The sequence below is a fragment of the Salvelinus fontinalis genome, chromosome 36, assembly GCF_029448725.1.
Source record: "Salvelinus fontinalis isolate EN_2023a chromosome 36, ASM2944872v1, whole genome shotgun sequence".
Lineage (NCBI taxonomy): Eukaryota > Metazoa > Chordata > Actinopteri > Salmoniformes > Salmonidae > Salvelinus > Salvelinus fontinalis.
In genome coordinates this window covers 16,055,850-16,083,117 of record NC_074700.1, presented here as the reverse complement: position 1 = coordinate 16,083,117, position 27,268 = coordinate 16,055,850, and the positions used below count along the sequence as shown (strand labels likewise).

At 42.8% G+C, this 27,268-nt stretch overlaps 2 protein-coding genes and 1 pseudogene across 4 annotated transcripts in view; all 3 read left to right on the top strand.

The window, feature by feature from the left end:
* The window catches only part of LOC129835296 (kin of IRRE-like protein 1), a 38,677-nt gene extending 28,529 nt beyond the window's left edge, over positions 1–10,148 (top strand). Inside the window, exons 11-15 of one of the 2 annotated variants that reach the window (XM_055900878.1) lie at positions 4,421–4,637; positions 5,464–5,571; positions 6,285–6,412; positions 6,830–6,907; positions 7,019–10,148. In XM_055900878.1, coding sequence (XP_055756853.1) covers positions 4,421–4,637; positions 5,464–5,571; positions 6,285–6,412; positions 6,830–6,907; positions 7,019–7,684 — 1,197 coding nt within the window. In that variant the 3' untranslated portion in view covers positions 7,685–10,148. Of the gene's footprint in view, positions 1–4,420; positions 4,638–5,463; positions 5,572–6,284; positions 6,413–6,790; positions 6,908–7,018 lie in introns of both variants that reach the window. The other variant, XM_055900877.1, reaches the window with a different exon arrangement.
* Positions 10,149–10,731: 583 nt separating this feature from the next.
* LOC129835295 (NADH dehydrogenase [ubiquinone] iron-sulfur protein 2, mitochondrial-like) lies at positions 10,732–18,951 on the top strand (annotated as a pseudogene).
* On the top strand, positions 18,539–26,452 carry LOC129835294 (high affinity immunoglobulin epsilon receptor subunit gamma-like). 2 transcript variants are annotated; one of them, XM_055900875.1, is made up of 6 exons: positions 18,539–18,749; positions 19,038–19,645; positions 24,964–25,055; positions 25,396–25,446; positions 25,777–25,800; positions 25,930–26,452. In XM_055900875.1, the coding sequence occupies exons 2-6, from the start codon at positions 19,585–19,587 to the stop codon at positions 25,990–25,992; spliced, it is 291 nt and encodes a 96-aa protein (XP_055756850.1). In that variant the 5' UTR covers positions 18,539–18,749; positions 19,038–19,584; the 3' UTR covers positions 25,993–26,452. The 2 variants fall into 2 exon arrangements, with proteins under 2 accessions (XP_055756850.1, XP_055756851.1); XM_055900876.1 differs by lacking the exon at positions 18,539–18,749 and having other exon boundaries at positions 19,481–19,645; positions 25,408–25,446.
* The last annotated feature ends 816 nt before the right edge of the window (positions 26,453–27,268 follow it).

Genomic DNA, 27,268 nt, shown 5'->3' with positions numbered 1-27,268 from the left:
GCCGCTTCCTGTGTGAGGCAGGGTCGTACTCTGCGGATGTTGTAGAGCATGAACCTACAGGAACGGGCCACCGCCTTGATGTTGGTGGAGAACGACAGGGTGTTGTCCAGGATCACGCCAAGGTTCTTAGCGCTCTGGGAGGAGGACACAATGGAGTTGTCAACCGTGATGGCGAGATCATGGAACGGACAGTCCTTCCCCGGGAGGAAGAGCAGCTCCGTCTTGCCGAGGTTCAGCTTGAGGTGGTGATCCGTCATCCACACTGATATGTCTGCCAGACATGCAGAGATGCGATTCGCCACCTGGTTATCAGAAGGGGGAAAGGAGAAGATTAATTGTGTGTCGTCTGCATAGCAATGATAGGAGAGACCATGTGAGGTTATGACAGAGCCAAGTGACTTGGTGTATAGCGAGAATAGGAGAGGGCCTAGAACAGAGCCCTGGGGGACACCAGTGGTGAGAGCGCGTGGTGAGGAGACAGATTCTCGCCACGCCACCTGGTAGGAGCGACCTGTCAGGTAGGACGCAATCCAAGCGTGGGCCGCGCCGGAGATGCCCAACTCGGAGAGGGTGGAGAGGAGGATCTGATGGTTCACAGTATCGAAGGCAGCCGATAGGTCTAGAAGGATGAGAGCAGAGGAGAGAGAGTTAGCTTTAGCAGTGCGGAGCGCCTCCGTGATACAGAGAAGAGCAGTCTCAGTTGAGTGACTAGTCTTGAAACCTGACTGATTTGGATCAAGAAGGTCATTCTGAGAGAGATAGCAGGAGAGCTGACCAAGGACGGCACGTTCAAGAGTTTTGGAGAGAAAAGAAAGAAGGGATACTGGTCTGTAGTTGTTGACATCGGAGGGATCGAGTGTAGGTTTTTTCAGAAGGGGTGCAACTCTCGCTCTCTTGAAGACGGAAGGGACGTAGCCAGCGGTCAAGGATGAGTTGATGAGCGAGGTGAGGTAAGGTAGAAGGTCTCCGGAAATGGTCTGGAGAAGAGAGGAGGGGATAGGGTCAAGCGGGCAGGTTGTTGGGCGGCCGGCCGTCACAAGACGCGAGATTTCATCTGGAGAGAGAGGGGAGAAAGAGGTCAAAGCACAGGGTTGGGCAGTGTGAGCAGAACCAGCGGTGTCGTTTGACTTAGCAAACGAGGATCGGATGTCGTCGACCTTCTTTTCAAAATGGTTGACGAAGTCGTCTGCAGAGAGGGAGGAGGGGGGGGGGGAGGGGGAGGAGGATTCAGGAGGGAGGAGAAGGTGGCAAAGAGCTTCCTAGGGTTAGAGGCAGATGCTTGGAATTTAGAGTGGTAGAAAGTGGCTTTAGCAGCAGAGACAGAAGAGGAAAATGTAGAGAGGAGGGAGTGAAAGGATGCCAGGTCCGCGGGGAGGCGAGTTTTCCTCCATTTCCGCTCGGCTGCCCGGAGCCCTGTTCTGTGAGCTCGCAATGAGTCGTCGAGCCACGGAGCGGGAGGGGAGGACCGAGCCGGCCTGGAGGATAGGGGACATAGAGAGTCAAAGGATGCAGAAAGGGAGGAGAGGAGGGTTGAGGAGGCAGAATCAGGAGATAGGTTGGAGAAGGTTTGGGCAGAGGGAAGAGATGATAGGATGGAAGAGGAGAGAGTAGCGGGGGAGAGAGAGCGGAGGTTGGGACGGCGCGATACCATCCGAGTAGGGGCAGTGTGGGAAGTGTTGGATGAGAGCGAGAGGGAAAAGGATACAAGGTAGTGGTCGGAGACTTGGAGGGGAGTTGCAATGAGGTTAGTGGAAGAACAGCATCTAGTAAAGATGAGGTCAAGCGTATTGCCTGCCTTGTGAGTAGGGGGGGAAGGTGAGAGGGTGAGGTCAACAGAGGAGAGGAGTGGAAAGAAGGAGGCAGAGAGGAATGAGTCGAAGGTAGACATGGGGAGGTTAAAGTCACCCAGAACTGTGAGAGGTGAGCCGTCCTCAGGAAAGGAGCTTATCAAGGCATCAAGCTCATTGATGAACTCTCCAAGGGAACCTGGAGGGCGATAAATGATAAGGATGTTAAGCTTGAAAGGGCTGGTAACTGTGACAGCATGGAATTCAAAGGAGGCGATAGACAGATGGGTAAGGGGAGAAAGAGAGAATGACCACTTGGGAGAGATGAGGATCCCGGTGCCACCACCCCGCTGACCAGAAGGTCTCGGGGTGTGCGAGAACACGTGGGCAGACGAAGAGAGAGCAGTAGGAGTAGCAGTGTTATCTGTGGTGAGCCATGTTTCCGTCAGTGCCAGGAAGTCGAGGGACTGGAGGGACGCATAGGCTGAGATGAGCTCTGCCTTGTTGGCCGCAGATCGGCAGTTCCAGAGGCTACCGGAGACCTGGAACTCCACGTGGGTCGTGCGGGCTGGGACCACCAGGTTAGGGTGGGCGCGGCCACGCGGTGTGAAGCGTTTGTATGGTCTGTGCAGAGAGGAGAGAACAGGGATAGACAGACACATGGTTGACAGGCTACAGAAGAGGCTACGCTAATGCAAAGGAGATTAGAATGACAAGTGGGCTACACGTCTCGAATGTTCAGAAAGTTAAGCTTACGTTGCAAAAATAAAATAAAATAAAATACAAGATCTTATTGACTAAAATGATATAGTACTGCTGGCTGGTGAAGTAGCCTGGCTAGCAGTGGCTACGTTGTTGAAAGTGAAGCTGGCTAGGTAACCTCGACAATTTCACTAAATTTCTCTAAACTACACAATTATCATGGATACAAGGACAGCAAAGACAACTAGCTAACACTACGCTAATCAAGTCGTTCCGTTGTAATGTAAGTTTCTACAGTGCTGCTATTCGGTAGAAGTTGGCTAGCTAGCAGTGTTGGCTAGGTAGGAGGACGGCAGCGCGGCAGGCGAAAAATAGCTGGCTAGCTAACCGATAGTTACTCAAAGCTACACAATTATCTTAGATACAAAGATAGCAAAGAAAACTATGTAGCTAGCTAACACTACACAAGTCAAGTCGTTCCGTTGTAATGTAATCGTTTCTACAGTGCTGCTAATCGGTGGCTAGCTGGCTAGCTAGCAGGGTTGACTACGTTACGTTACGTTAGGGCGAGAATACCTGGCTAGCGAACCTCAGCGAACCTTCATAACTACACAATTATCACCGATACAAAGACGGCTATGTAGCCAGCTAAGTTGCTAGCTAAGATCGAACAAATACAAATCAAAGATCGGAGTGGGAGAGACAGAGGTCACGTGTGTATATGCCTAATGCATATGTATGTGTGTGTCAGTACACATATTTCAATGGAGTCCATATGGGTGTGTTAACTTGCGCCTGTCTGCCTGCCTGTTTTACATGACCACCTATACTTTATCGCCATGAGATTACCACCTATACATTATCGTCGTGGGATTACCACCTGTACATTATGGCTGTGAGATTACCACCTATACCTTATCGTCATGAGATTACCACCTATACCTTATCGTCATGAGACTGACATGGTCGACACTCTAGCAGCGGTTCCCAAACTCTTTCTGTTTTATGGCAGCCGGCAATTTTTTTTTGAAATGTCCTGAGACCCACCAAGTAAACTAGATTTCTAGTCGAGGGACACTTCTAGTGCAGCCGGTCAGTGTCTGAAAGCAGCTGATATCTCCTCTCCTCCACTCGTCTCTCTGGTCCGGATGCTCTCAGGCATGGCTGCATCTGAAATGACACCCTTCTCCCTACATAGTGCACCCTATGTGCCCTGGTCAAAAGTAGTGCACTGTACAGGGAATAAGGTGCTATTTGTGACACAGTCAGTGTGTAGTTGGTGTCTCCTCTCTAAGCCTTGTGAGTTTGATTCTCTCTGATGCACCAGCTTACTGGACGTCCTTAATGCAGGGACAGAAAAGCAGTTATAAAATATGAAGGACTGGAACAGTTGTCCCGGTAAATGCCTCCGCCAGAGTTTCTCGTTTTTCAGAATAAATGGTAGATTACAGGAACATGTGGCCTCATGCATTTTTAAATACTCTTTCATACTTCAGTGTGAATAATAGCTTTTAGTGGGTTAGAAGTTGCGGAAGTGTGTAAGATTCTCACCAGCTCTAAAACCACTACGTGTTACTCTATAATCCAAGGATAGGGAGATAGAGAGGCTTGGAACAGTCGCTGTTGGTAGTGTGTGAATCTCATTCTGTGTGCGTTGTAAGTGTGTGTGAATGTGTTTTTAATGGTTGCATGTGCTTGCTTGTTTACTTCAGTGGGGATGTGTCTGTGTGTACGTCTTTGTATGCCCAGTTGTGTGTACTGTTGCCTGCATGTGTAAAATATGTGTGTATATGCCTAATGCATATGTATGTGTGTGTCAGTACACATATTTCAATGGAGTCCATATGGGTGTGTTAACTTGCGCCTGTCTGCCTGCCTGTCTGGCTGGCTGGCTGTCTGTCTGTCTGTCTGTCTGTCTGTCTGTGTTTCAGGTGTGGGCGTGGAAAGAGAACGTATGGGAGAAGGAGAAGGGGACTCTGTTGGAGAGGTACACGGTGGAGCAGAGTAAACCTCTGTCTGAGGGAGGGGCTGTCCTCTCCACCCTCACCATCAACAACGTCATGGAGGCTGACTTCCTGTCCACCTACAACTGTACCGCCTGGAACGCCTTCGGACCCGGGACCATGATCATCACCCTGGAGGAGACTGGTATGACCAGAGACAAACAACAACAAAAACAGCAACAACAACAATAACCACCATTATATTCACCACCATTATATTCACCACCATTATATTCACCACCATTATATACACCGCCATTATATTCACCGCCATTATATTCACCACCATTATATACACCACCATTATATTCACCACCATTATATACACCACCATTATATTCACCACCATTATATACACCACCATTATATTCACCACCATTATATACACCACCATTATATTCACCACCATTATATACACCACCATTATATTCACCACCATTATATTCACCACCATTATATACACCACCATTATATTCACCACCATTATATACACCACCATTATATACACCACCATTATATTCACCGCCATTATATTCACCGCCATTATATTCACCACCATTATATACACCACCATTATATTCACCACCATTATATTCACCACCATTATATACACCACCATTATATACACCACCATTATATTCACCACCATTATATTCACCACCCTTATATTCACCACCATTATATTCATTATCCTAACTTAATACAACAATAACCACTATGTATATTCATACCTGCTCTATGACAATGTTTTAGCTGAATCTGCATGTTGTATTGTGTTGAATAGTGTTTCTCTCTCTCTCCCTTCCTCTATCCCGCTCCCTCCTTCTCTCTCTCCGTTCCTCTATCTCTTCTCTCCCCATTCTCTCTGTCTCTTTCCGTCCCCCTTTCCTTCCTCCATCCTCTCTACCCCCCCTCTCGATCTCCCCATTCTTCTCTCCCTTCATTCCTCTCTCCTCTCTTCCCTCTCTCAGAGGAGGTCCCAGTGGGTATAATAGCAGGAGGGACTGTTGGCTGCACCATCCTGCTGTTCCTGTGTTTACTAGTCCTGGTCCTCATCTTCTACCGGCAGCACAAAGGCAGTGAGTGACACCTGCATCTATTCCCCACAGACAAACCATCTATAAAGTATCAAACACACACCAATACATGTTTCAGATGCCCACACCCTAAAAACACCATACACCTGATTGTCTTCAGGTATCTACCCTGTACCCCCACACATTATCTCAGTACCGGTACCCCCTGTATATAGTCTTGTTATTTAGATCTGTCACTTTCTCTTCTTTTTCTCTTTTTCTTCTACTTTGGTCCCCCTCTTATGTTGGATTCCTCCCCACCTTTGTTGTTTTTTTGTTGTTTGATGGTTTAGTTTCTGCCCTCCTCTCTCCCTCCTCTCCCTCCTCTCAGCCCTTTAAATTGTCGTCAGATATCTAACCTGTACCCTCGTTATTGTTATTTTATTGTGTTACTATTTATTATATTTTTTTACTTTAGTTTATTTAGTTAATATTTTCTGAACTCTATTTCTTGAACTGCATTGTTGGTTAAGGCCTTGTAAGTAAGCATTTCACAGTAAGATCTACACAGTAAGATTTCACAGTAAGATCTAAGATCTGTTGTATTAGGCATGTGTCAAATACAATTTTATTATTTTTGATTTGATATCAATATATGAACCCATTATTCGCATAATCCACATGCACGCTTACATATGGTATCTATCTAAATCAATATACCCTGACATATCCAGCAGTATTCAACTGTGTGCTGTGCTGTTGTGCCGTGCTTCCAGGTCGTCGCGGGGTCACGCTGGGTAAGCCAGACATCAAGGTAGAGACAATAAACAAGGAGACCCACAGTCTGGAGGAGGACTCCGGCAGCGTTTCCACGGCATCACGCATGGTCAAGGCCATGTACTCGGTGAGTTGCCATGACAACGGGACAGCAGGTTGCCTTGAACTTTCCTGCCTTTGGTTTATGTTACCCAAGTTTCCCCTCAGGGGATCAATAAAGTTTATTCAATCATTCCAACGATGCCTGAACTCTGAAGCTCTCACATTACACAACCAACCTCTTAGGAGAAATGCTAAAATTATTTTGATCTCTCAAGTGTATCAACTTTTGCTGTTCTATCTTTTCAATCACAATACTCACATTTTTAACACTTATGATGACCCTTTTTCAACTTTAATTTAGATCTGTCACTTTCTCTTCTTTTTTTTTTTTTCTTCTACTTTGGTTCCCCTCATGTTGGATTCCTCCCCACCTTTGTTGTTTTTTCGTTGTTTGATGGTTTAGTTTCTGCCCTCTTCTGTGCCCTTCTCTCCCTCATCTCAGCCCTTTAAAGACGATATAGAACTGAAACAGGACCTACGCAGCGACACTCTAGACACACGCCAGGAGTACGACCTTAAGGTGATATCATCACACACAAACACACACACACGCACGTACACACCCACGCACACATTCACACGGACACCCACACACACCTTATCTACAATATGTCTTCTTCTCTCTCTCCAGGATCCCACCAATGGCTACTATAACGTGCGAGCCTCCACCCACGACGAGGGCCGTCCCGCCTCCCGCTCCATGCACTACTCCGACTACCGGCCCTCCAACACCTCAGGGGGCGCTGCCTCCGTCAGCAGCAGTGCTGGAGGATCAGGGGCCACGGCCAGCGGAGGAGGCCCTCCAGGCCCAGGGCCCCTCAACACCCCTGGCCGCCCCAGCTGCTACGACCCCCGTCCCCCCTCCAGACTGTCCCATAACAGCTATGCTCAGTTTAACACATTCACCCGGGCTGGACAGAGCCAGCCGCCCCCTCCCAACCCCCCGCCGCAGACCAGCGACTTCCCTGGGGACTGCAGCCTGTTGGACTCCTCTCAACTGGCCTACGACAACTACGGCTATCCCTCTCACCCCTATACCCCCTACCGCATGGGCTTCGCCCCGCCCACTCTGGCTCCCTTGGAAGCCGGTCCGTCCTATGAGATGTACGGGGTTGGGCCGGGGGTGGGCCCTGTGCCAGGCGTGGGGCCTGGTGTGGGGGTGGGGCCTGGGGCAGCTCCGTCAGGGTCAGAGACTGGACTGGGGAAGTATGGAAGCTCGACCCGCTTCTCCTATACCTCGCAGCATTCTGACTACGGCCACAGAGGGCACACACAGAGGATGCAGACACATGTGTGAGATACAGTACATTCTCACGTAGAGGGTGAAGGCGCATTCTCATACACACTGTCACTCAGTCGCACACATACATTCGCATTCTCAAACATACACACACAAACACACTTGAGTGTACACAGACACACACACTGAGACACACATGCAGGCACACACACACACACAGGAGTTAGGATTTGCCCACGAGACAGGGACGGTATGAGAAAGAGTGATAGTCCAGATCAGTGGAAAATAGAGAGTATCCCAATGAGACAGAGGGGAATTCCTTGTAATCAGAATTCCAACACTCCCAGTGTTCAATTCTTCGCTCTGAAAGAGCAGAAAGCGAAAGTCACAATCAAGACCAGAGAAAATAGGACTAGAGAGAACAAGAGATCTTAATTGTCAAAATAAATAGCCGAAGTGCTATGAATTTAGACTGTAATGAGTGACGAGAGGGAGGGTGGGGGCGTTACAGGCAATTTATTCCATATACGATTGCCAAATATTAAAGTAAGGCATATCATGGAGAAATTGACCATCAAATATGGTACTCGTTCGTTGGGGGGGAGAAACCTCAACCAGTGAGGAGTAATGACAGTCCGCCATTTTGTTTTAGCTGGTGTTTGTTTTATACAGTGATCTTAGAGCACATATATATCCCAGAATGCTTTACTTCATTGGCGCCATTGGTGCTGGTTAGTGGGGCCATGGTACATTTTGCACTGCATTACAAACAGTATTCATTGCTTAGACATCCGTTATCTATATCTATAGCTGTATTATATATATGTCTCTTTTTATTTGCACACCAACAAACTAGAGCTTTGTATTCTATTTTTTAAAATTTTTCTGAATTATTTTTGTCATATTTCTGTGAAGGAAGTGTCTGTGGACCAAAATGTTGAAACTTGAGAGGGTTTAGTATTTGTTTGGGTGATATTCACCCCAACAAACAAAGAGAAACATGAAGAAGTATTTGTGGACCTGTTTCTGTCAGTCATGATGACTGGCAGAATTCAGGAAGGGGGGGTGTATACAGGAACCTTTTTACCAAGTGTCCATGTTGCTCTTTATTTTGATGTAAATCTTGGGTTACAAGCATTTATGCAGTAGATAGCATGCAGGAGGTCCTTATATTGGCAGGTGTTGTGTGTTGCTAGGCCTACCAAGGGTTTAGGTATTGAGGCAGTTCCGGGCATATGGAACTACAAGCCTGGTAGCCTGTGATTCAAACTGAAATCGCTTTGTTACACCATTTATATGAATATACTACATAATTGATATGATGAAACATAGCAAATTCAGCTTGGATCCAGACTATAAGCCTTAGCCTGGTGCCCCCTGCTGAAATAGAAAGAGGTGATGTGGTAGCCTGGTCCCAGGTCTGTTTGTGCTGTCTTGCCTACTCCTATGGTCATTGTCACACTTGCGAACAAACAAACCTGGGACCATGGCTAGTGAGATGGTGTGTACGGAGGTTTAGAACAGAGTGGCCTTCGGGAACATGTGGTAAACGCTTTCATTACTCATACACAATCAGCCATGATGACGAGGCCTGAGGAGAATGTGTATAGAAAGGTGCAATGAAGGTTTTTCTACAGTATTGACATATAGTGGTGTGTGATTGTGTGAATGTGTATGGGTAAAAGAAAGAATGAGCAAAAGGGAGAGAGAGTGAGAGAGTGTGTGTGTGTGTGTGTGTGTGTATGTGTGTGTGTGTGTGTGTGTGTGTGTGTGTGTGTGTGTGTGTGTGTGTGTGTGTGTGTGTGTGTGTGTGTGTGTGTGTGTGTGTGTGTGTGTGTGTGTGTGTGTGTGTGTGTGTGTGTGTGTGTGTGTGTGTGTGTGTGCGTGCGTGTGTGTGCACATCTATTTGTACAGTGTTTGTATAGATGTGTGAATGGCTGTGTGTGTATGTAACACATATACATACCGTACTCTACCTGCGTGTGTGCGTGAATATTGTATGCGTGTGTGTATGTCTGTATGTGTTTATGTGTGAGTGTTTCAGTAATACAGCGTTTCCCAAACTCGTTCCTGGGCCCCCCCTGGGTGGATGTTTTGGTTTTTGCCCTAGTACTACACAACTGATTCAAATAACCAACTCATCATCAAGCTTTGATTATTTGAATCAGCTGTGTAGAGTTAGGTGCAAAAACCAAAACGTGCCCCCTTTGGGGTCCCCAGGACCGAGTTTGGGAAACGCTGCATTAATATGTCCATATCATTTCTCTTTGCAATCCTGTTCCAATACTTGTATACCTCTGGTAGGACTGTATCCTGTATTATTGTGTCTTTGAATTTAGAATTACAATGTTTATCTTATTGTACTGTTCAACGTAGCAGAGAAAAACTGTTCAAAAGATGTACAACAAAAATCACATTTTCATTTTTTAAGTTCATTATCTCCAATATTTTTTAAAAATGGTATGTAATTATTTTTCCACAGTATTACAGAAATAAAAAGCACTGTTTTTTATAAAATAAACCATATTGTGTGATGCTTTCAGGGGAATGGGATAACTTCCAATTCAGAGAATACAGTTTATTTTGTTTTCCCCTACAATCAACATATATTATTACCTACAACACAATGTAATATAAAAAACAAAATAAATGGAAACTTCTTTAATTAGAGCCAAATTTGAACAATGTCTGAAAATGCTATTAATCACAGCAAATCAATACAATTAACTTTATTAATGATTTTAAATCATTTGACAGCCTTTATCGGTACACATTAATTGTACTAATAATTATATTATATAAATGTCAAAAAGCACAACAACACTGTGCTATATACTTCTACTGGGCAACAGTCACTTGACTATTTCCACTACCACTGTATTCACTATTTCTACTGTTACTATTCCACTAAAGGCTTCTATCCTCCTACTACAGTTATACTTCTACAATACACTAGCGTCACATTTTCAACACTAACAATTTTAACTTCTTCCACTATAATAAAAATACTTATGGTGTATTGTCACACAATTTTTCTAGCGCCAAATCAACTTCCATTATATTTCAGTACGATAGGTGGCAGTAACATAACTCTGTCATCTTTGCTTCTAAACCAAAAAATACGAAAATAATTGTTGCCGACTGCACAGCCAGAGATACTTTTGAGGAGATAGGAAACTTTCTAGGAATTTAACTATGGTGATTAATGGCACTGCCAAAGTGGAGAGGAAATCCAAGAAAATAGCTATTATTGTGGATGCGGCGGAATGGTCCCTGGGACTGAAAGACGTCTTGGCGGAGGAGTTGCATGGACTATTGTCACAAGCAGTACCTCCCTCTCAGGTCATAGAGCTTGAGAAGGGAGATTTGAAGGAAGGAAGGAAGAAGTGTACGTGTTTTGGTTTTGTCAATGTGGTTTTTATTGTTTTATTTTTGGTGGATTAAGTTTTTCCTATCAAGTATGGGTTTTATTTGTACCTTGTTTTTGCTTTTTTACCCTGTCCAATTGGTGGCGGTAATACACTTTTTGGTGTTGTAGTCGGCTATACATTCCACAGAAGAAGACAGCCAAGATGGTGGGGACAGTGTTGAGGTCGCTTAGCAAACTTGGACGTCATTCAACAAAATGTATTTTAAATAGTAATATGGTCAGCACTGGTTGCACTGTGCTGCAAAATAGGTGAGAAGTTAAAATTTTGATAAATGCAATAATAATTTCACTTGTTATTAATGATATCCAAATAAGTCATTCGGGGATACAAAAAAAATATACTGTCACATAACCGCTAACGTTAATATTAGCAAGCTAGAAAATTAGTCCATAGGGCTTACCTGCTCACCATATAACAGCGTTTTGTTTTTTTGTTCAGACTTAACAGCCCACCCTACAAGGGGGGGGGGGGGGACACATACATTTGTGCCTTGACAATTAGGCTATGGACCCTACCTACCCCTGCTGTGTGAAATGTGATTAGTGACCCGTCTGTTTTGGCTGACCTAGAGCGTAATAATGCCCAACCCTGAGCTCTGTTGTCATTACGAGGTGTTTCCTTGGCACTTGTGGTTGCTCAAGACTGAGTTGCCTCACCTCAAGAGCCATTGTAGGTGAAACACTGGCTAAACAACCACACCCACACTGTGCCTTAGAAACAGTACTGATTCCCTATTGACACATCATGGTTGCTTGTTCTTTTCTTCTAGACAGAAACAACGGCAGCCAGATGTGGAGTGGACGGAGCGGTATGCCGGGGCGGAATGGTACTCCATGGAATGGTACGCCCCTATGAATAGGCTAGTTATTTAGGCAGAGACCTCTATAAATATTGATATGTATGGTAGTTGTATTTTATTGCCTCCTATTTTATTGAACCAGATTTGCACTTAGTCAAAGTGGTTGTCAGTGGTTTCTAAACACAGCCTGTGACTTGATAACTTTATTATAGATTTAGTCATACGCTGTGACTTTATCATAGTCATTCTACATATAGCTTTATCTCAACTCGTATGCATGAATTCCAAACCAACTAGACCCTCTGCAACCTCTCAATCTGCAAATCCCTGATGGCCAAGAGCCGAAACGCATTGGTTTTACTTTTTAAAAGAAGCTTTCTTATCAACTTCAACTGTCCTCCAAGAGTTGCTGACTCTCCTCTCAACCACTCTTTCTCTCCACAGATAAAGATGCTCCTATGGAGAAGGAGGTGTCTAACCTGACTATTAACTTTGGGCCCCAGCACCACGCTGCCCACGGCATGCTGCGTCTGGTGCTGAAGCTCAGCGGGGAGTCGGTGAAGAAGTGTGATTCCCATGTAGGTACAAGACCTACCTGCAGGTACGTAGTTGCTACCCTGTTATAGCACACCCAGAGACAGTAAGGTATGCGCAGCGGGTATGAAAATTGGCTGAAAGTAACGTGCATCATTGTCCTGGCTTGTAATGTACATGATGCATGTTTAGACTCTTCTGTATCAGGCATGTTTTTATTGGATGAATTGCATTCACGTGTGTGTGTGTGTGTGTGTGTGTGTGTGTGTGTGTGTGTGTGTGTGTGTGTGTGTGTGTGCACTTTAGGTGCTGCCCTACTTTGACAGGCTGGACTACGTATCCATGATATGTAACGAGCAGGCCTACTCTCTGGCCGTGGAGAAGCTGCTCAACATCCAGGCCCCACCCCATGCACAGTGGATCAGAGGTGAGACTAGGTGCTGCTAGATGACCATGCCAGAAAGGACAAACATACCAGTATCTCAGGTATTCATTAGTGCACACACCGTTGCAAAATGTTTTGCAACATAAAAAGGGTTTCCTATTTCAGACGGTTTGCTGCCATTTGGTTTCGAGTGAATGTCACTAATAATCAAGCCAAGTATATAAGCTTTTTGCCCTTAATTTAGGCTCAGAGATAATGTACATTTTGAATCAGGGATGAACATTTTGAATCAGGGATGAACATTTGTGGTTAGAGAAGTGCTGCACCTCCCTCCTTTACCAGCAGGACAGTAACAAGCGTGAGAAGCATAACCTTGTAAGATCATCTGGACCCAAATTGCCATTTTATACAAGGTCACTAGGGGGCAGTAGTTCGCAGTCAACATGGATATTCAAGTTCAACAGTCAACATGGATATACAGAGGGAATGTGGCCTGTCATGGAATGCAATCTTCACACAGGCAGAAGAGGAGCAGCAGTAGTGAAGAAAGTATGCATTTTCAGTGTGTTTTTCTGTGTGGTAGTTCATTTCGGAGAGCTGCCTCGCATCATGAACCACATCATGGCCATCACCACGCACTCCCTGGACATCGGAGCCATGACCCCTTTCTTCTGGATGTTTGAGGAGAGGGAAAAGGTGAGGGCACTGGGTAGACTAGAGTAGTGTATGACCTTTCTTTGAGGTGATAGGTCGCAGGTTGTCATTGTTAATAAGATTTTATTAATTGACTTGTGTAAATAAAGGTTTGCTGTAGAAGCCATTTTGAGCTCATTCACAGGTAGTGTTTTTTTTAGGGATGTTCTGTCTTGTCTCTATCCTTCTCCTAGATGCTTGAGTTCTATGAGCGTGTCTCAGGGGCCAGGATGCATGCAGCCTACGTCAGACCTGGAGGAGTACACCAGGTGAGGGCTCCCCTAGGTCCAAATCTAGGATCGGTATCCTCTTCCCCCAATCCTAACCTTAACTGTAACGCAAAACTGACCCAAGATCAATAGACGAGGTGGAGGAGATGTTGACCAACAACCGTATCTGGAAGAACCGAACTGTGGACATTGGGGTTGTGTCTGCTGAGGACGCACTCAACTATGGCTTTAGGTGAGGCAAATAAATGTATATATATATCACACTACCGTTCAAAAGTTTTGGGGGCACTTAGAAATGTCCTTGTTTTTTAAAGAAAAGCTCATTTTTTTGTCCATTAAAATAACATCAAATTGATCAGAAATACAGTGTAGACGTTATTAATGTTGTAAATGACTATTGTAGCTGGAAACGGCAGATTTTTAAAATGGAATATCTACATAGGTGTACAGAGGCCCGTTATCAGCAACCGGCACGTTGTGTTAGCTACTCCAAGTTTATCATTTTAAAAAGCTAAAGCCTTTTAGCCTCCCGGCTGCGCCCACCAACATCCTAGTAAGGAAAAGGAGCAAAGAGAAATAATTCGGCAGACAGAGTGGGAGGGTGAAAACTGTTGTGCTGATTTTAAAGAAGCAATAGTTTGAGAAACAGACGCCTCATAAGTCCTCAACTGGCAGCTTCATTAAATAGTACCCGCAAAACACCAGTCTCAACGTCAACAGTGAAGAGGCGATTCCGGGATGCTGGCCTTCTAGGCAGAGTTGCAAAGAAAAAGCCATATCTCAGACATGACAATAAAAATAAAAGATCAAGATAGGCAAAAGAACACACACTGGACAGAGGAACTCTGCCTAGAAGGTCACCTCTTCACTCTTGACGTTGAGTCTGGTGTTTTGCGGGTACTATTTAATGAAGCTGCCTTCTAGGCAGGGGCTAATGGAAATCAAGGACATTTCTAAGTGACCCCAAACTTTTGAACGGTAGTGTGTGTATGTATATATGCACTCTCTTACAGTTGAAAACCTAATGACATCTGTAATTAACTCTGCCAGTGGTGTGATACTGAGGGGTTCAGACATCAAGTGGGACCTGAGGAAGCCTCAGCCCTATGACGAGGTGGAGTTTGACATCCCCATTGGCAGCAAGGGAGACTGCTATGACAGGTGAGAAGAACTCCTATTATCCTCTCAGCCTCTTCTTTTAACCCGCTAAGTTGACTGAAAACATTATCATTTACAGCAACGACCTGGGGAATAGTTACAGGGTAAAGGGATGAATGAGCCAATTGTAAGCTGGGGATGATTAGGTGACCGTGATGATATGAACGCTAGATTGGAAATTTAGCCAGAACACCAGGGTTAACAGCCCTACTCTTACAGTAAGTGCCATGGGATCTTTAGTGACCACAGAGAGTCAGGGCACCTGTTTAACGTATCATCTGAAAGACAGCACCCTACACAGGGCAATGTCTCCAATCACTGCCCTGGGGCATTGGGATGTTTTTGTAGACCAGAAGAAAGAGTGCTTCCTACTGGCCCTCTAACACCACTTCCACCAGCATCTGGACTCCCATCCAGAGACCAACTAGGACCAACCCTGCTTAGCTTCAGAAGCTAGCCAGCAGTAGATTGCAGGGTGGTATGCTGCTGGCTAAGTATTGCCTTTGCAGACATGAGTGTCTGGTTTCAAGTCATTTATTTTTGTGCTGCCTGACCCAGACCACATACAGTACCAGTCCAAAGTTTGGACACACCTACTTATTCCAGTGTTTTTCTTTATTTTTTTACTATTTTCTACATTGTAGAATAATAGTGAAGATATCAAAACTATGAAATAACAACGTGGATTCATGTAGTAACCAAAAACGTGTTAAACAAATCAAAATATATTTTATATTTGAAATTGTTCAAAGTAGCCACCCTTTGCCTTGATGACAGCTTTACACACTCTTGGCAATCTCTCAACCAGCTTCATGAGGTAGTCACTGAATTGCATTTAAATTTACAGGTGTGCCTTGTTAATTTGTGGAATTTCTTTCCTTAATGTGTTTGAGCCAATTAGTTGTGTTGTGACAAGGTAGAGGTGGTATACAGAAGATAGCCCAATTTGGTAAAATACCAAGTCCATATTATGGCACGAACAGCTCAAATAACCAAAGCGAAACGACAGTCCATCATTACTTTAAGACATGAAGGTCAGTCAATCTGGAAAATGTCAAGAACTTTAAACGTTTCTTCAAGTGCAGTCGCAAAAACCATCAAGCGCTATGATGAAACTGATTCTGAGGACCGCCATAGGAAATGAAGACCCAGAGATACCTCTGCTGTATAGGATAATTTCATTAGAGTTAACTGCACCTCAGATTGCATACCAAATAAATGCTTCACAGAGTTCAAGTAACAGACACATCTCAACATCAACTGTTCAGAGGAGATTGCGTGAATCAGGCCTTCATGGTTGAAATTGCTGTAAAGAAACCACTACTAAAGGACACCAATAAGAAGAAGAGAGTTGCTTGGGCCAAGAAACATGAGCAATGGGCAATCAGACCTGTGGAAATCTGTCCTTTGGTCTGATGAGTCCAAATTTGAGATTTTTGGTTACAACCGCCTTGTCTTTGTGAGACGCAGAGTAGGTGAACGGATGATCTCCGCATGTCTGGCTCCCACTGTGAAGCATGGAGGAGGAGATGTGATGGTGTGGGGGTGCTTTGCTGGTGACAATTTTTTTATATATATTTTTTAATTCAAGGCACACTTAATCAGCATGGCTACCACAGCATTCTGCAGCGATATGCCATCCCATCTTGTTTGCGCTTAGTTGGACTATGACCCAAAACACATCTCCAGGCTGTGTAAGAGCTATTTGACCAAGAAGGAGAGTGATGGAGTGCAGCATCAGATGACCTGGCCTCCACAATCCCCCGACCTCAACCCAATTGAGATGGTTTGGGATGAGTTGGACTGCAGAGTGAAGGAAAAGCAGCCAACAAGTTCTCAGCATATATGGGAACTCCTTCAAGACTGTTGGAATAGCATTCCAGGTGAAGCTGGTGGAGATGGTGCCATGAGTGTGCAAAGCTGTCAAGGCAAAAGTTGTCTACTTTGAAGAATCTAAAATATATTTTGATTTGTTTAACACATTTTTTGGTTACTACATGATTCCATATATGTTATTTCATAGTTTTTATGTCTTCACTATTATTCTACAATGTAGAAACTAGTAAAAATAAAGAAAAACCCTTGAATGAGTAGGTTTGTCCAAACTTTTGACTGGTACTGAATGTCACTGGAAGCAGTGGTTCACCAATCCCCCGTTCCTCCATCTACATATCTAATCTGAGATGGTGAGACTCAATTAATGGCTGGAATTTTATTTGGAATGAAGATGCATTGGATTTAAAGCGCCTTTCGAAAAACCCAAGCAAACTGCAGCAAAAACGTTTTTATTTTAGGACATTTAGATCATCCTCAGACTATATCCGCTTTACTCTATAGTCAAACTCAATAAGTCCTGATTTCTATGTGCACGGTGGAGTGTTGCACATTGAGTCTATTATATAAGCATTAACATCAGTTGTAATGGTGGTTTAATTATGTTCCCATGTTCGATGTCCATGGCGTCTCTGATCCATCACTTTAAGCTGTACACAGAGGGTTACCAGGTGTCCCCCGAATCTACATATACAGCAGTAGAAGTACCCAAGTTATGCCCACCCTTCCTCAGACAGACATGGATATAATGGATTTGAGACGCTCTCTTTATTTCACCTATCATCAAATACTGATAAGTGCAGTTTACATTTTCTAATGGTGAGATTCTCCTTCACCTGGTCCATTTTGTAGGTCATAGGATGCCTATAGATCAAACACAATATCATGTCCTTTATTGCAGATATTACATGTATTTGACAGCCAGGGACAATGTACCAGATCTAACCAGCCGGCTAATTCTAATCTGTAGACCCTGTGTTAAACTACTTCCTCAAGGCTACTTATAGTTCATTCCCCTTAGAGTCGATGTCCCTGCCCCGCTAACATCGAATTAGCATAATTTAACAAATCTCTGTTAAATTCTGTCTAAAGTAGAGAAATCTGTTTTTGCATGGGTTGCGTCTTAATCCACCGTGTCGGCCTTCTGCAACTGCGGTGGAAGGTGGCAAAGCAACATCAAGGTTTGTCAGACCATGAGACATCCCGAAAATCGGTCTTATCACGAAATTGTCTGAACGGTTAGGCCTGGAAAACTATTATGACCCCTTTTTGGAAAGATGAGACTCACGAACACAATGGTGTTCTCAGTTTTGCTCTACGACCCCCCCCCCCCACACAAGCGTCTTGGGACTTGTCTGAAGTCGGTACAGATGATCTGCCAACTTCTGTCCTTTAAGTTTGGGCTACACACTAATTTGTGGAAAGTTGAGACTTTCCCCAACATGTACATGTCTGTTGTTTTGCTATAGGACACCCACAGGCCTCACAAGAATTGTCTGAAGGTCCCCTAGTACCAGTTTTAAAAAATGGAGGCTGTTTAGTGCAAAAAAAATAAGGGGTTAAACGTGTGTGTGTGTGTGTGTTCTTTCTTATACTTTATACACTGCTCAAAAAAATAAAGGGAACACTTAAACAACACAATGTAACTCCAAGTCAATGATTTCACAGAAGTGTGATTGACTTGGAGTTACATTGTGTTGTTTAAGTGTTCCCTTTATTTTTTTGAGCAGTGTATATCTCTCAGATATAGGACAGACACTTCAAAACAAACTTCCTTTAGTCCCCCACCCCCCGCCCCCCAAAAATAAAATCTATCTGTTGTTCCATGTAGTGAATTTGTTATTCTATGCGTTTATATGGGCTAAAGGCAGTACGGCCAAATCCATATTTTTCATCTAATATTTTTTCCATATAGCTTAGTAGAACCCCTCCCCTCGCTTAGACCGTAATGGGTTGATAGTTGGATTATAGTTGGTTAATAGTTTTGTGATGTCTTCCCCAGGCTGCCCTGGATATGATGGCTAAAGACACATGCTGGCTGATGTGGTGGCCATTATTGGTAAGACATGTTTCTACTTGGTCGTGTTCAGTAGAGCACACTGCAGCAAGACGTGTTGCAATGGAAAACAAAAATCTGTTATATAGGACAAGTTCATGTAGTAACCCTCTGTTTCCCCAAAGTATCCTTGCTGAACATGACTCTTACATTATCAGTGAAACCATTGATTATCAGTTTACTTATAACTCATACAGCAATTCAGTTTGTGTTACTTCCTGTTCAAATATTTATGGTTAATGTACGGTTGAGGTTTAACAAATGCTTTTATCGTTTTTCCTCTTGTGACAGGAACCCAGGACATTGTGTTTGGAGAAGTTGACCGTTAAGTTTAAACAAAAGACTCTTGTGTTGATAACAATGGTTCCCCTCTGAAGAGGGATTTCTCCCCTCTCGGTCTTCACAATCTGTCTGTCTCAGATGAAGGCTCTGTCCGTAGCCTCACATAGTGTATTATTTATATGATCTGCAGTGACAAACTCGTAATCATCATTGTGTGATAAACCTAATAACTATTTTTACTGATCTGTCAAATGGTGTAATTTTCTCATGGTTAGTCTCTTGAAATATACTGTAAAGCACTTAAGAATTTTTGGACGTGTGATATTTTCTTCCGAAATGCCCCGTTCCACAAAACTAAATGGACTGAGCTCGACCACAACTTCCCCCCCCTGCTTTACCGTGGCTTTTTTTGCAACACTACGTCATCACCTCAAACCACTAACTCTTCAGCCCTGTTCAACCTACATGCTTTTTACTAACTGAGCAGTCAGACGTCCAGTAAAAAAGCATCTTGCTGCCTACTGTTGCTGTGTCCTTTTGTATACCTGTTGCTGTGATGGGAGGCAGATTCCCAGTTCTTTCAGCTCTTCCTCTGTGGATGAGCTTTGGCAGTGCTAGTGAGTATGGAGTTTGATACTATAACCGCTGATTGGTATTGACCTTGGTTATGAAAATGTATGTATGTGGGATTAACATGATGAGAAATGAGCAAAACAGTTTCTGTTTAGTGTAATTGCAACTAAATGTAGTCCCCCACTGGACTAAATAGTTGTAAATATTGTGAATGATAAAGAATCATGGTTTAGTCCTATGGTTAAGATCAGATCTCATGTGCAAGTCCAGAGCATATGTCGGTATTCAGTAAAAATATTTGAAAATGTAATCTCTTTGGAACTCATTGAACTTTTATTTGGTAATATGAATTATTGACAATTTTCAGTTGATAGAAACCCTGTAACGACATGTTTCAATAGTTATTGAAGTGGGTAACATGTTCATTTATTCTTCCGGAAAATTAAGTCAATCATAGTAGAAATAGCTGTAAATGGGTTTGCTCATGATTGTTTTTAACCTGTTTTTATTTATAGATTTATTTCATATCGGTGTCTGATGCAAAATGTGTATTTTTTTATATAAGTGTAGAAAAGGTGATTCTATCATTCTCTAGAGGGCAAAATCATTGTCTGATGGAAGACAAAAAATCTACGTATAGTTCAGGGCCATTTCTGTGAAAGCAGAAGCGAAGCCATTGCCACATCGGTACTCTTTTAAACACTTGCGATAGAGGAAGAAATAGTGCTGACATAGTTAGCAGTATGTATGGCAATCACTATCTAGCTTTATTTTGACAGGAAGTCAATGCTGAGACCACGATCTCTTTTCCAGATGAACCCACAATACACATCAAAATATAATGAAGACATTACACGACACATTAAAATACATGTTGTTATGCACAATACATAACAAGCTGTAAAAAGGTCCCCTAGCAACTGTCTGAAATGCCCTAGAGGTACCAATTCTTTACATTTTAAAGTGTATTGTAGATCATTCCACATAAGGTGCAAAAGAACCTAAAAGCAGATCTACCTAACTCAGTGGAGATCGAAGAGGTTTTCAGACTTAGCCACCCCTGAGCCTGGGGCTGGTAGCCTGGACATCTATAGCTTAACAATGGGTTAAGGTATGGTGGAAGTTTATGCAAGAGCGCAATGCACCGATCTACAAGGAAGGCCAGCCTACATTCTAACAAAATGCAATGATGTATACCTCATGGTTTCCCAAACTTGGTTCTGGGGACCCCCATGGGGGCACGTTTTGGTTTTTGCACCTAACACTACACAGCTGATTCAAGTAATCAAATCTTGATGAGTTGGTTATTTGAATCAGCCTTGTAATAATTATTTATGTCACACGGGTCACCACGTTTGTAAACGGGGAGTATATGGGCCAGCTTCCAGACCCTAGGGATGGTACCAGAAATCTTTGTAAGGTAAAAAAAAGTGTTAAAGCGTCTGAGATCAGAGGAGCAGAAAGCTGCAGCAAGAAAGGATCAAGCAAAGCAGCACTTTTTTTTATTTTTTACATCAATCTTGCGCAAGCCATCTAGCACATCGCAAGAAGAAAGTTGTTGACATGAAAAGGTTTACTTAAAGTTGATGGAACTTCCATCGAGCCAACTGGAGACTGGGAGAGGGGCAGGCAGTTGACCGGCTGACCTGGGTCGGTTAAACCACCATTTATTTCAAATAAAAAAAGCAGCCGATATTAAATTCTGATTAAAAGCATCACTTATCTAATTTTTCTCAGTAATGATGAGTCTGGCACAACTTTCTTAGGCAGCGATGGAGAGGAATTTCCTTACTTCAGTACATTAACCGTTTTCCAAAATGTAGACAGATCACCAGCAGAGTAAGAATTTAGAAAGTAGCTTGATTTAGCTTTCTTAATTGAGGAAGTGCCTCTATTTCTCAACTGCCTGAAAAACTGCCAATCAGATACACAGTCAGTTTTTCTAGCCTTGGCCAAGGCCTGATTTCTCATAACATCTGAAAGTTCTTTAGAGAACCAAGGATTTATCATGTTTTACTCTAAGGTGTTTAAAGGAAGCGTGTTTGTCTGCCAGAGATATACAAATAGATTAGAACAATTCTAGATCAGGCATGCAGCTGATAGAGAAACATTCAGAGTAATACTTTCATGAAGAAAAACATGTTAAATGTCTCTTCATAATTATACGAGGATCAGTGTTCATCTGTTTGCCGCCTCCAATACACGCAATAGGACAAAGATCACTGAGATCATTAGCAAAGACTGGACAAGTACTTGTCAGAATTAGGTCAATCAGTGAAGAGTTACTGGATATTTCTTTTTTTACATTAATCTGTGGGGGCTTTGCAATCAGTTGAGTCTGGTTAAAGTGAAGCCACATATTATTTACTGTAAATGGTCTGAGCCCAGGGTAAGCCTTGCAACAGATACATGTCTATTTTGGCTTATGCCCACGTCTATAACCAAAACCTAAATTCTTGGGGGGATACTGATATTTAGTGAACATAATGCAACAAGAGTTGATTTCGCATATACTGTATAGCCACTCCTATAAGATTTGGGCGCCCGCTTTGCTGACAAATTTGTGCTATGACGATAATCAAAGCCTACTTGTCAGTACAGAATGACATAAACTTAGCAAAAAAAGAAACGTCCTCTCACTGTCAACTGCGTTTATTTTCAGCAAACTTAACGTGGAAATATTTGTATGAACATAAGATTCAACAACTGAGACATAAACTGAACAAGTTCCACAGACATGTGACTAACAGAAATGGAATAATGTGTCCCTGAACAAAGGCGTGGTCAAAATCAAAAGTAACAGTCAGTATCTAGTGTGGCCACCAGCTGCATTAAGTACTGCAGCGCATCTCTCCTCATGGACTGCACCAGATGTGTGAGTTATTGCTGTGAGATGTTACCCCACTCTTCCACCAAGGCACCTGCAAGTTCCTGGACATTTCTGGAGGGAATGGCCCTAGCCCTCACCCTCCGATCCAACAGGTCCCAGACGTGCTCAATGGGATTGAGATCCAGGCTCTTCGCTGGCCATGGCAGAACACTGACATTCCTGTCTTGCAGGAAATCACGCACAGAACGAGCAGTGCTGTCTTCGGCGTCTCACAGTACGGACATTGCAATTTATTGCCCTTGCCACATCTGCAGTCCTCATGTCTCCTTGCAGCATGCCTAAGGCACGTTCACGCAGATGAGCAGGGACCCTGGGCATCTTTCTTTTGGTGTTTTTCAGAGTCAGTAGAAAGGCCTCTTTAGTGTCCTAAGTTTTCATAACTGTGACCTCAATTGCCTACCGTCTGTAAGCTGTCAGTGTCTTCACGACCGTTCCACAGGTGCATGTTCATTAATTGTTTATGGTTCATTGAACAAGCATGGGAAACAGTGTTTTAACCCTTTACCATGAAGATCTGTGAAGTTATTTGGATTTTTACGAATTATCTCTGAAAGAGGGTTCTGAAAAAGGAACGTTTATTAGCCAAGATCCTTTTTGACATGGTGTGGATAGGTGTAACGGTCCTGACCTGTTTTATGTTGTTTTTTGTATGTGTTTAGGTCAGGGCATGTGTTTTGGGTGGGCAGTCTATGTTATCTGTTTCTATGTTGGTTTTGGGTTGCCTGGTATGGCTCTTAATTAGAGGCAGGTGTTTGGCGTTCCTCTAATTAAGAGTAATATTTAGGTAGGTGTTTTCTCACTGTTTGTTTGTGGGTGATTGTCTTCCGTGTTTGTGTATGTCGTTGCACCACACGGGACTGTTTTCGGTTTGTTTTGTTCATCGTTGTTTTTGTGTAGCCTGTTTTCTCTATTCGTGCGTTCTTCTTGTTTCATGTAAGTTCGTCGTCTAGATCTGTCTACACCGTTTGTTATTTTTGTTAGTTTATTCAAGTTCGTGTTTTCGTTTAATAAATATGTGTTCAAACTCCACTGCGCCTTGGTTCGATAAATACTCCTCCTTTTCTGATGAAGAGAAGGAGGACCGCCGTTACAATAGGAGTAGATAGGTAACAGCCAAACGGGTAATGAAAGATAACCTTGAGATCTGCATGATAGACTAAGGTTACTGGCAGGGTTGGGTAGGTTTCCTTCTAAATGTAATCCGTTACTAGTTACCTGTCCAAAAATTGTAATCAGTAACGTAACTTTTCGATTAACCAAACTCAGTAACGTGATCTGATTACATTCAGTCACTTTTACATTACTTTCCCTTAAGAGGCATTAGAAGAAGACAAAAATATGTTACCAATTGAACGACATCTATTGCAGGACAAATCAATGTTAAAGTTTACATAGGTGGCCATAGATGGATGTTAAATTTTACTTTATGGGTTTATTATGTAGGCTTCTTCTAACGCATCGCTTTCTACTACATATAACAATACGATTCAATTATATCTTTACATTAATATATATCATTTATAAATCCCAAAATGGATGTAGCAACTACAGATTACCTCTTTTAAGACTATGAAAAGCATACGAGTTTGAGCATGTGTCCAATTGGTCTATGGATTTTTTTTAATCAGCATGAATTAGATTGAGCAATAATAATAAAAGCCTCACTTTTATTCCATAGGCTGGGATCCGGAATATGCAGCTGTTGCAAGAGCACATTTTTCACTGGCTGTCCACTGGTTTCAAAAACAATTATTGATAGGCAGTTTAAACTTCTTGATTTCAACCATTATTGGATTCAAATATACATTTAGATTTGTGAACAGCCATCCACAACAGCCACAATCCGTAAAGCGCAAATAGCCTTACTTACCTTCAAGCGTTTATTGAAGTTGGATCATCTTTGAATGCCAACAGCAGTCGCACAATTGGAAGACATAGCTTGGACTGTAGTCTACAAAAGTCTATTCCTGCTCTTTTCCCGCGATCCATCTAACACATTTGGTGTGTCATCATAGTGGTCTTTGACTTGTGGTCAGACTCGCTCAGGTGGAACAAACTTAAACTTGCGCCTTTTTTCAATGTTGATTTGAATGTCATTGAGAAAACAAAGTGTCAAAGATATTTTTTTGCAAACATCCTTTCTGAATATAAAAGTAATCTTTGAAGTAATCATCTAGTTTTTCAAAAGTATCTGTAATCTGATTACAATATTTTTGCTTGTAAAATAACAGTTTACAGTTACTGTTTTTTTGTAACCTTTTACATGTAACGGATTACATGTAATCCGTTACTCCCAACCCTGGTTACTGGAGGTCACTTGCAATAACTGTGATATTATGTGGTCGTTTTTACCTACCTTAGTTTTATGCCCAGACTAAGTCACTCTGGATAAGAGAGTTTGCTAAATGACAAATGGTGTACAAACCTCAGAGGGCCAGCCTGTAAATAGAAATTGTTCTCCTCTGTCCTCAGCGGCCCTGGGTGAGTCTCAGATCTGCTATATCCTGGATGCTATCTTGTTTCTGTACGGTATCATCCTCACCGTGCTCTACTGCAGGCTCAAGGTACAGCTGCCTTTCAGTCCTTCTTTTTCCCCAATCCCTCTCTTTCCCTGCCTCCCTAAATTATCTTTGATCTCTTTCTTGCTATGCCTACTCTCAGAGGGTGCCTCAGGGGGAGTTGTGCAAAAAAATACAGTATGACAATGGGTATAAACAATATGATAGTAGCTCCACCTTGTGCGCTGAAAGGTTAGGTGGAAATTTCACCATATTGCTTATACCTATCCTACCCATCCGATCCTTTCAGATCTAAGTGCCTAAAGTCTCTGAGGCTAGTGGGTTGTTTCAGTTTCCTCTTTCTGTCTCTACCAAGTTCTTACCCCATCTATCTCTCAACACTCAGTTTTTCCCACAGATGGTTCCGGTGACTGGGGCTGGGACAGAAAAGCCAGCGGTGAGAAACGCACTGTAACATGATCTACATCCAACTCCATTAAACAAGACCCCATGACACCCAGATACATAGAAACTAGACCCTGCAGTTGGCTGGGGGTCAAATCGATGTAACGTGATAAATGCAATCCATTTATTTAGTCCTGTATAACACAGACAGACACATCTACTGCCCTACAGCTTTACAGTGGGTTGGGGGCAGAGGGGGATTTCCAGGCTAACATTTAACATTAAACCAAATAGCTAATCACACACACTTCCTAAAAAAACACACACACACACACACACACTTGTGTTTTTTCCTAATGGATTTCCTCTTTTACTCTGACAGAAACCGGAGGAGGGTATCTATACGGTGAGTTGATGAGGATGGTGATAATGGTGATGGTGAAGGTTATCTTAGTCAATATGTGGAGTTTAAATTGTAGGGCCTTGCTTCATGATATATTTACTCTTTCTCTCTCTCCCCGTCTCTCTATCTCAGGGTCTGACCCCTCGTGCTGCGGATACCTATGAGACCATCGGTCAGAAGAAAAGATTGAAGTAGCAGAGGGTGAAGAGTTAAAGAAGTCATCTGTCAAATCACTTTTGTCTCCAAAAATTTCCCAGGCCTCTTATGTATTTTATTTAACATAGCTTTAAATGTTTTGAGAGAAAATGTATACATTTTTGAACATTTACTTGCATATATGTGAACCTCCTTTGTATGTGCCGTAAGAGAGAGAAATGTGAGAAGATTAAAGGGGAAGTTGAGCTGTGGGTAAAAATGCCCCACTTTTGACAGTGTGTATGTCTTCTTTGTATGCTACTTATACTAAAGTTTCCTAGATTTAGCTTGAGATTGATGTTTTTGGTATTTTCAAATATTTTTCTATATAGATTAATACAGTTTTAGCAAATAATATACTGCTTTTTTACTCTTGAGATTTGTGTTCTGGGTGTACTTTAGGGATTTTCAAAGCTTCTATGGTGCTTCTATAATACATTCTAATAAAATATCAAAATGATGGGTCTGTGGTATCTTGCTCTTCTTTTTCACAGTTTCTCATAGCTATTTCAGAGGTTGATTTCCGTTACACCAGTGCCATGACAACTGATCACACACTGTCCGAGTCACATCCTGTGGGCACTGCTAAGTTTTGTGGGTGTGTGTCTCTGCATATTCACAGGAAAACAATGGGGTGGGGGGAGGGGGATTTATCTGCATACCCCAATGCAATGTCTGATGTAGTTAACAATGATGCTGTAACAGCTACTTTGGCCTCACTTAACTGAAAGTGAAAACATAGCAAAACATATATGGTAACAGTTTATTAAGTTGCTCTTGTACCTGTGTAATAGAGTATGTAATGTAATTACACTAGCTCCAACATTCTACATTCACATATCTTACTTACATTCATTCATTACACACTGTAGAAAAGCAGGACAACAGTTGACCTAAACATGACCTGAACATGCAAACTCAAAAATATGTTGAATTATGAAACATGTCTTGGCAACTGTACTGGAGAACAAAATTGAACCTTTAGTTAACTAGGCAAGTCAGGTAAGAACAAATTCTTATTTACAATGACGGCCTACCCTGGCCAAACCCTCCCCTAACCCGGACGATGCTGGGCCAATTGTGTGCCGCTCTATGAGAGAGAGAGAAAAAAGGAAGGGGGAGTCAATTTACCCAGCAAAGTGCCTGAGGGGTTTTAACTTAACTGTTTTAGAGGTAGACAGATACCTGTTTTATTTCTTCTTTAACCCCTTCAGTAGAGACGTCGTTCTGTCAGAGCCAGAAAGGAGCCATTTTCCTTAAGCTTCAACTCTTTAAG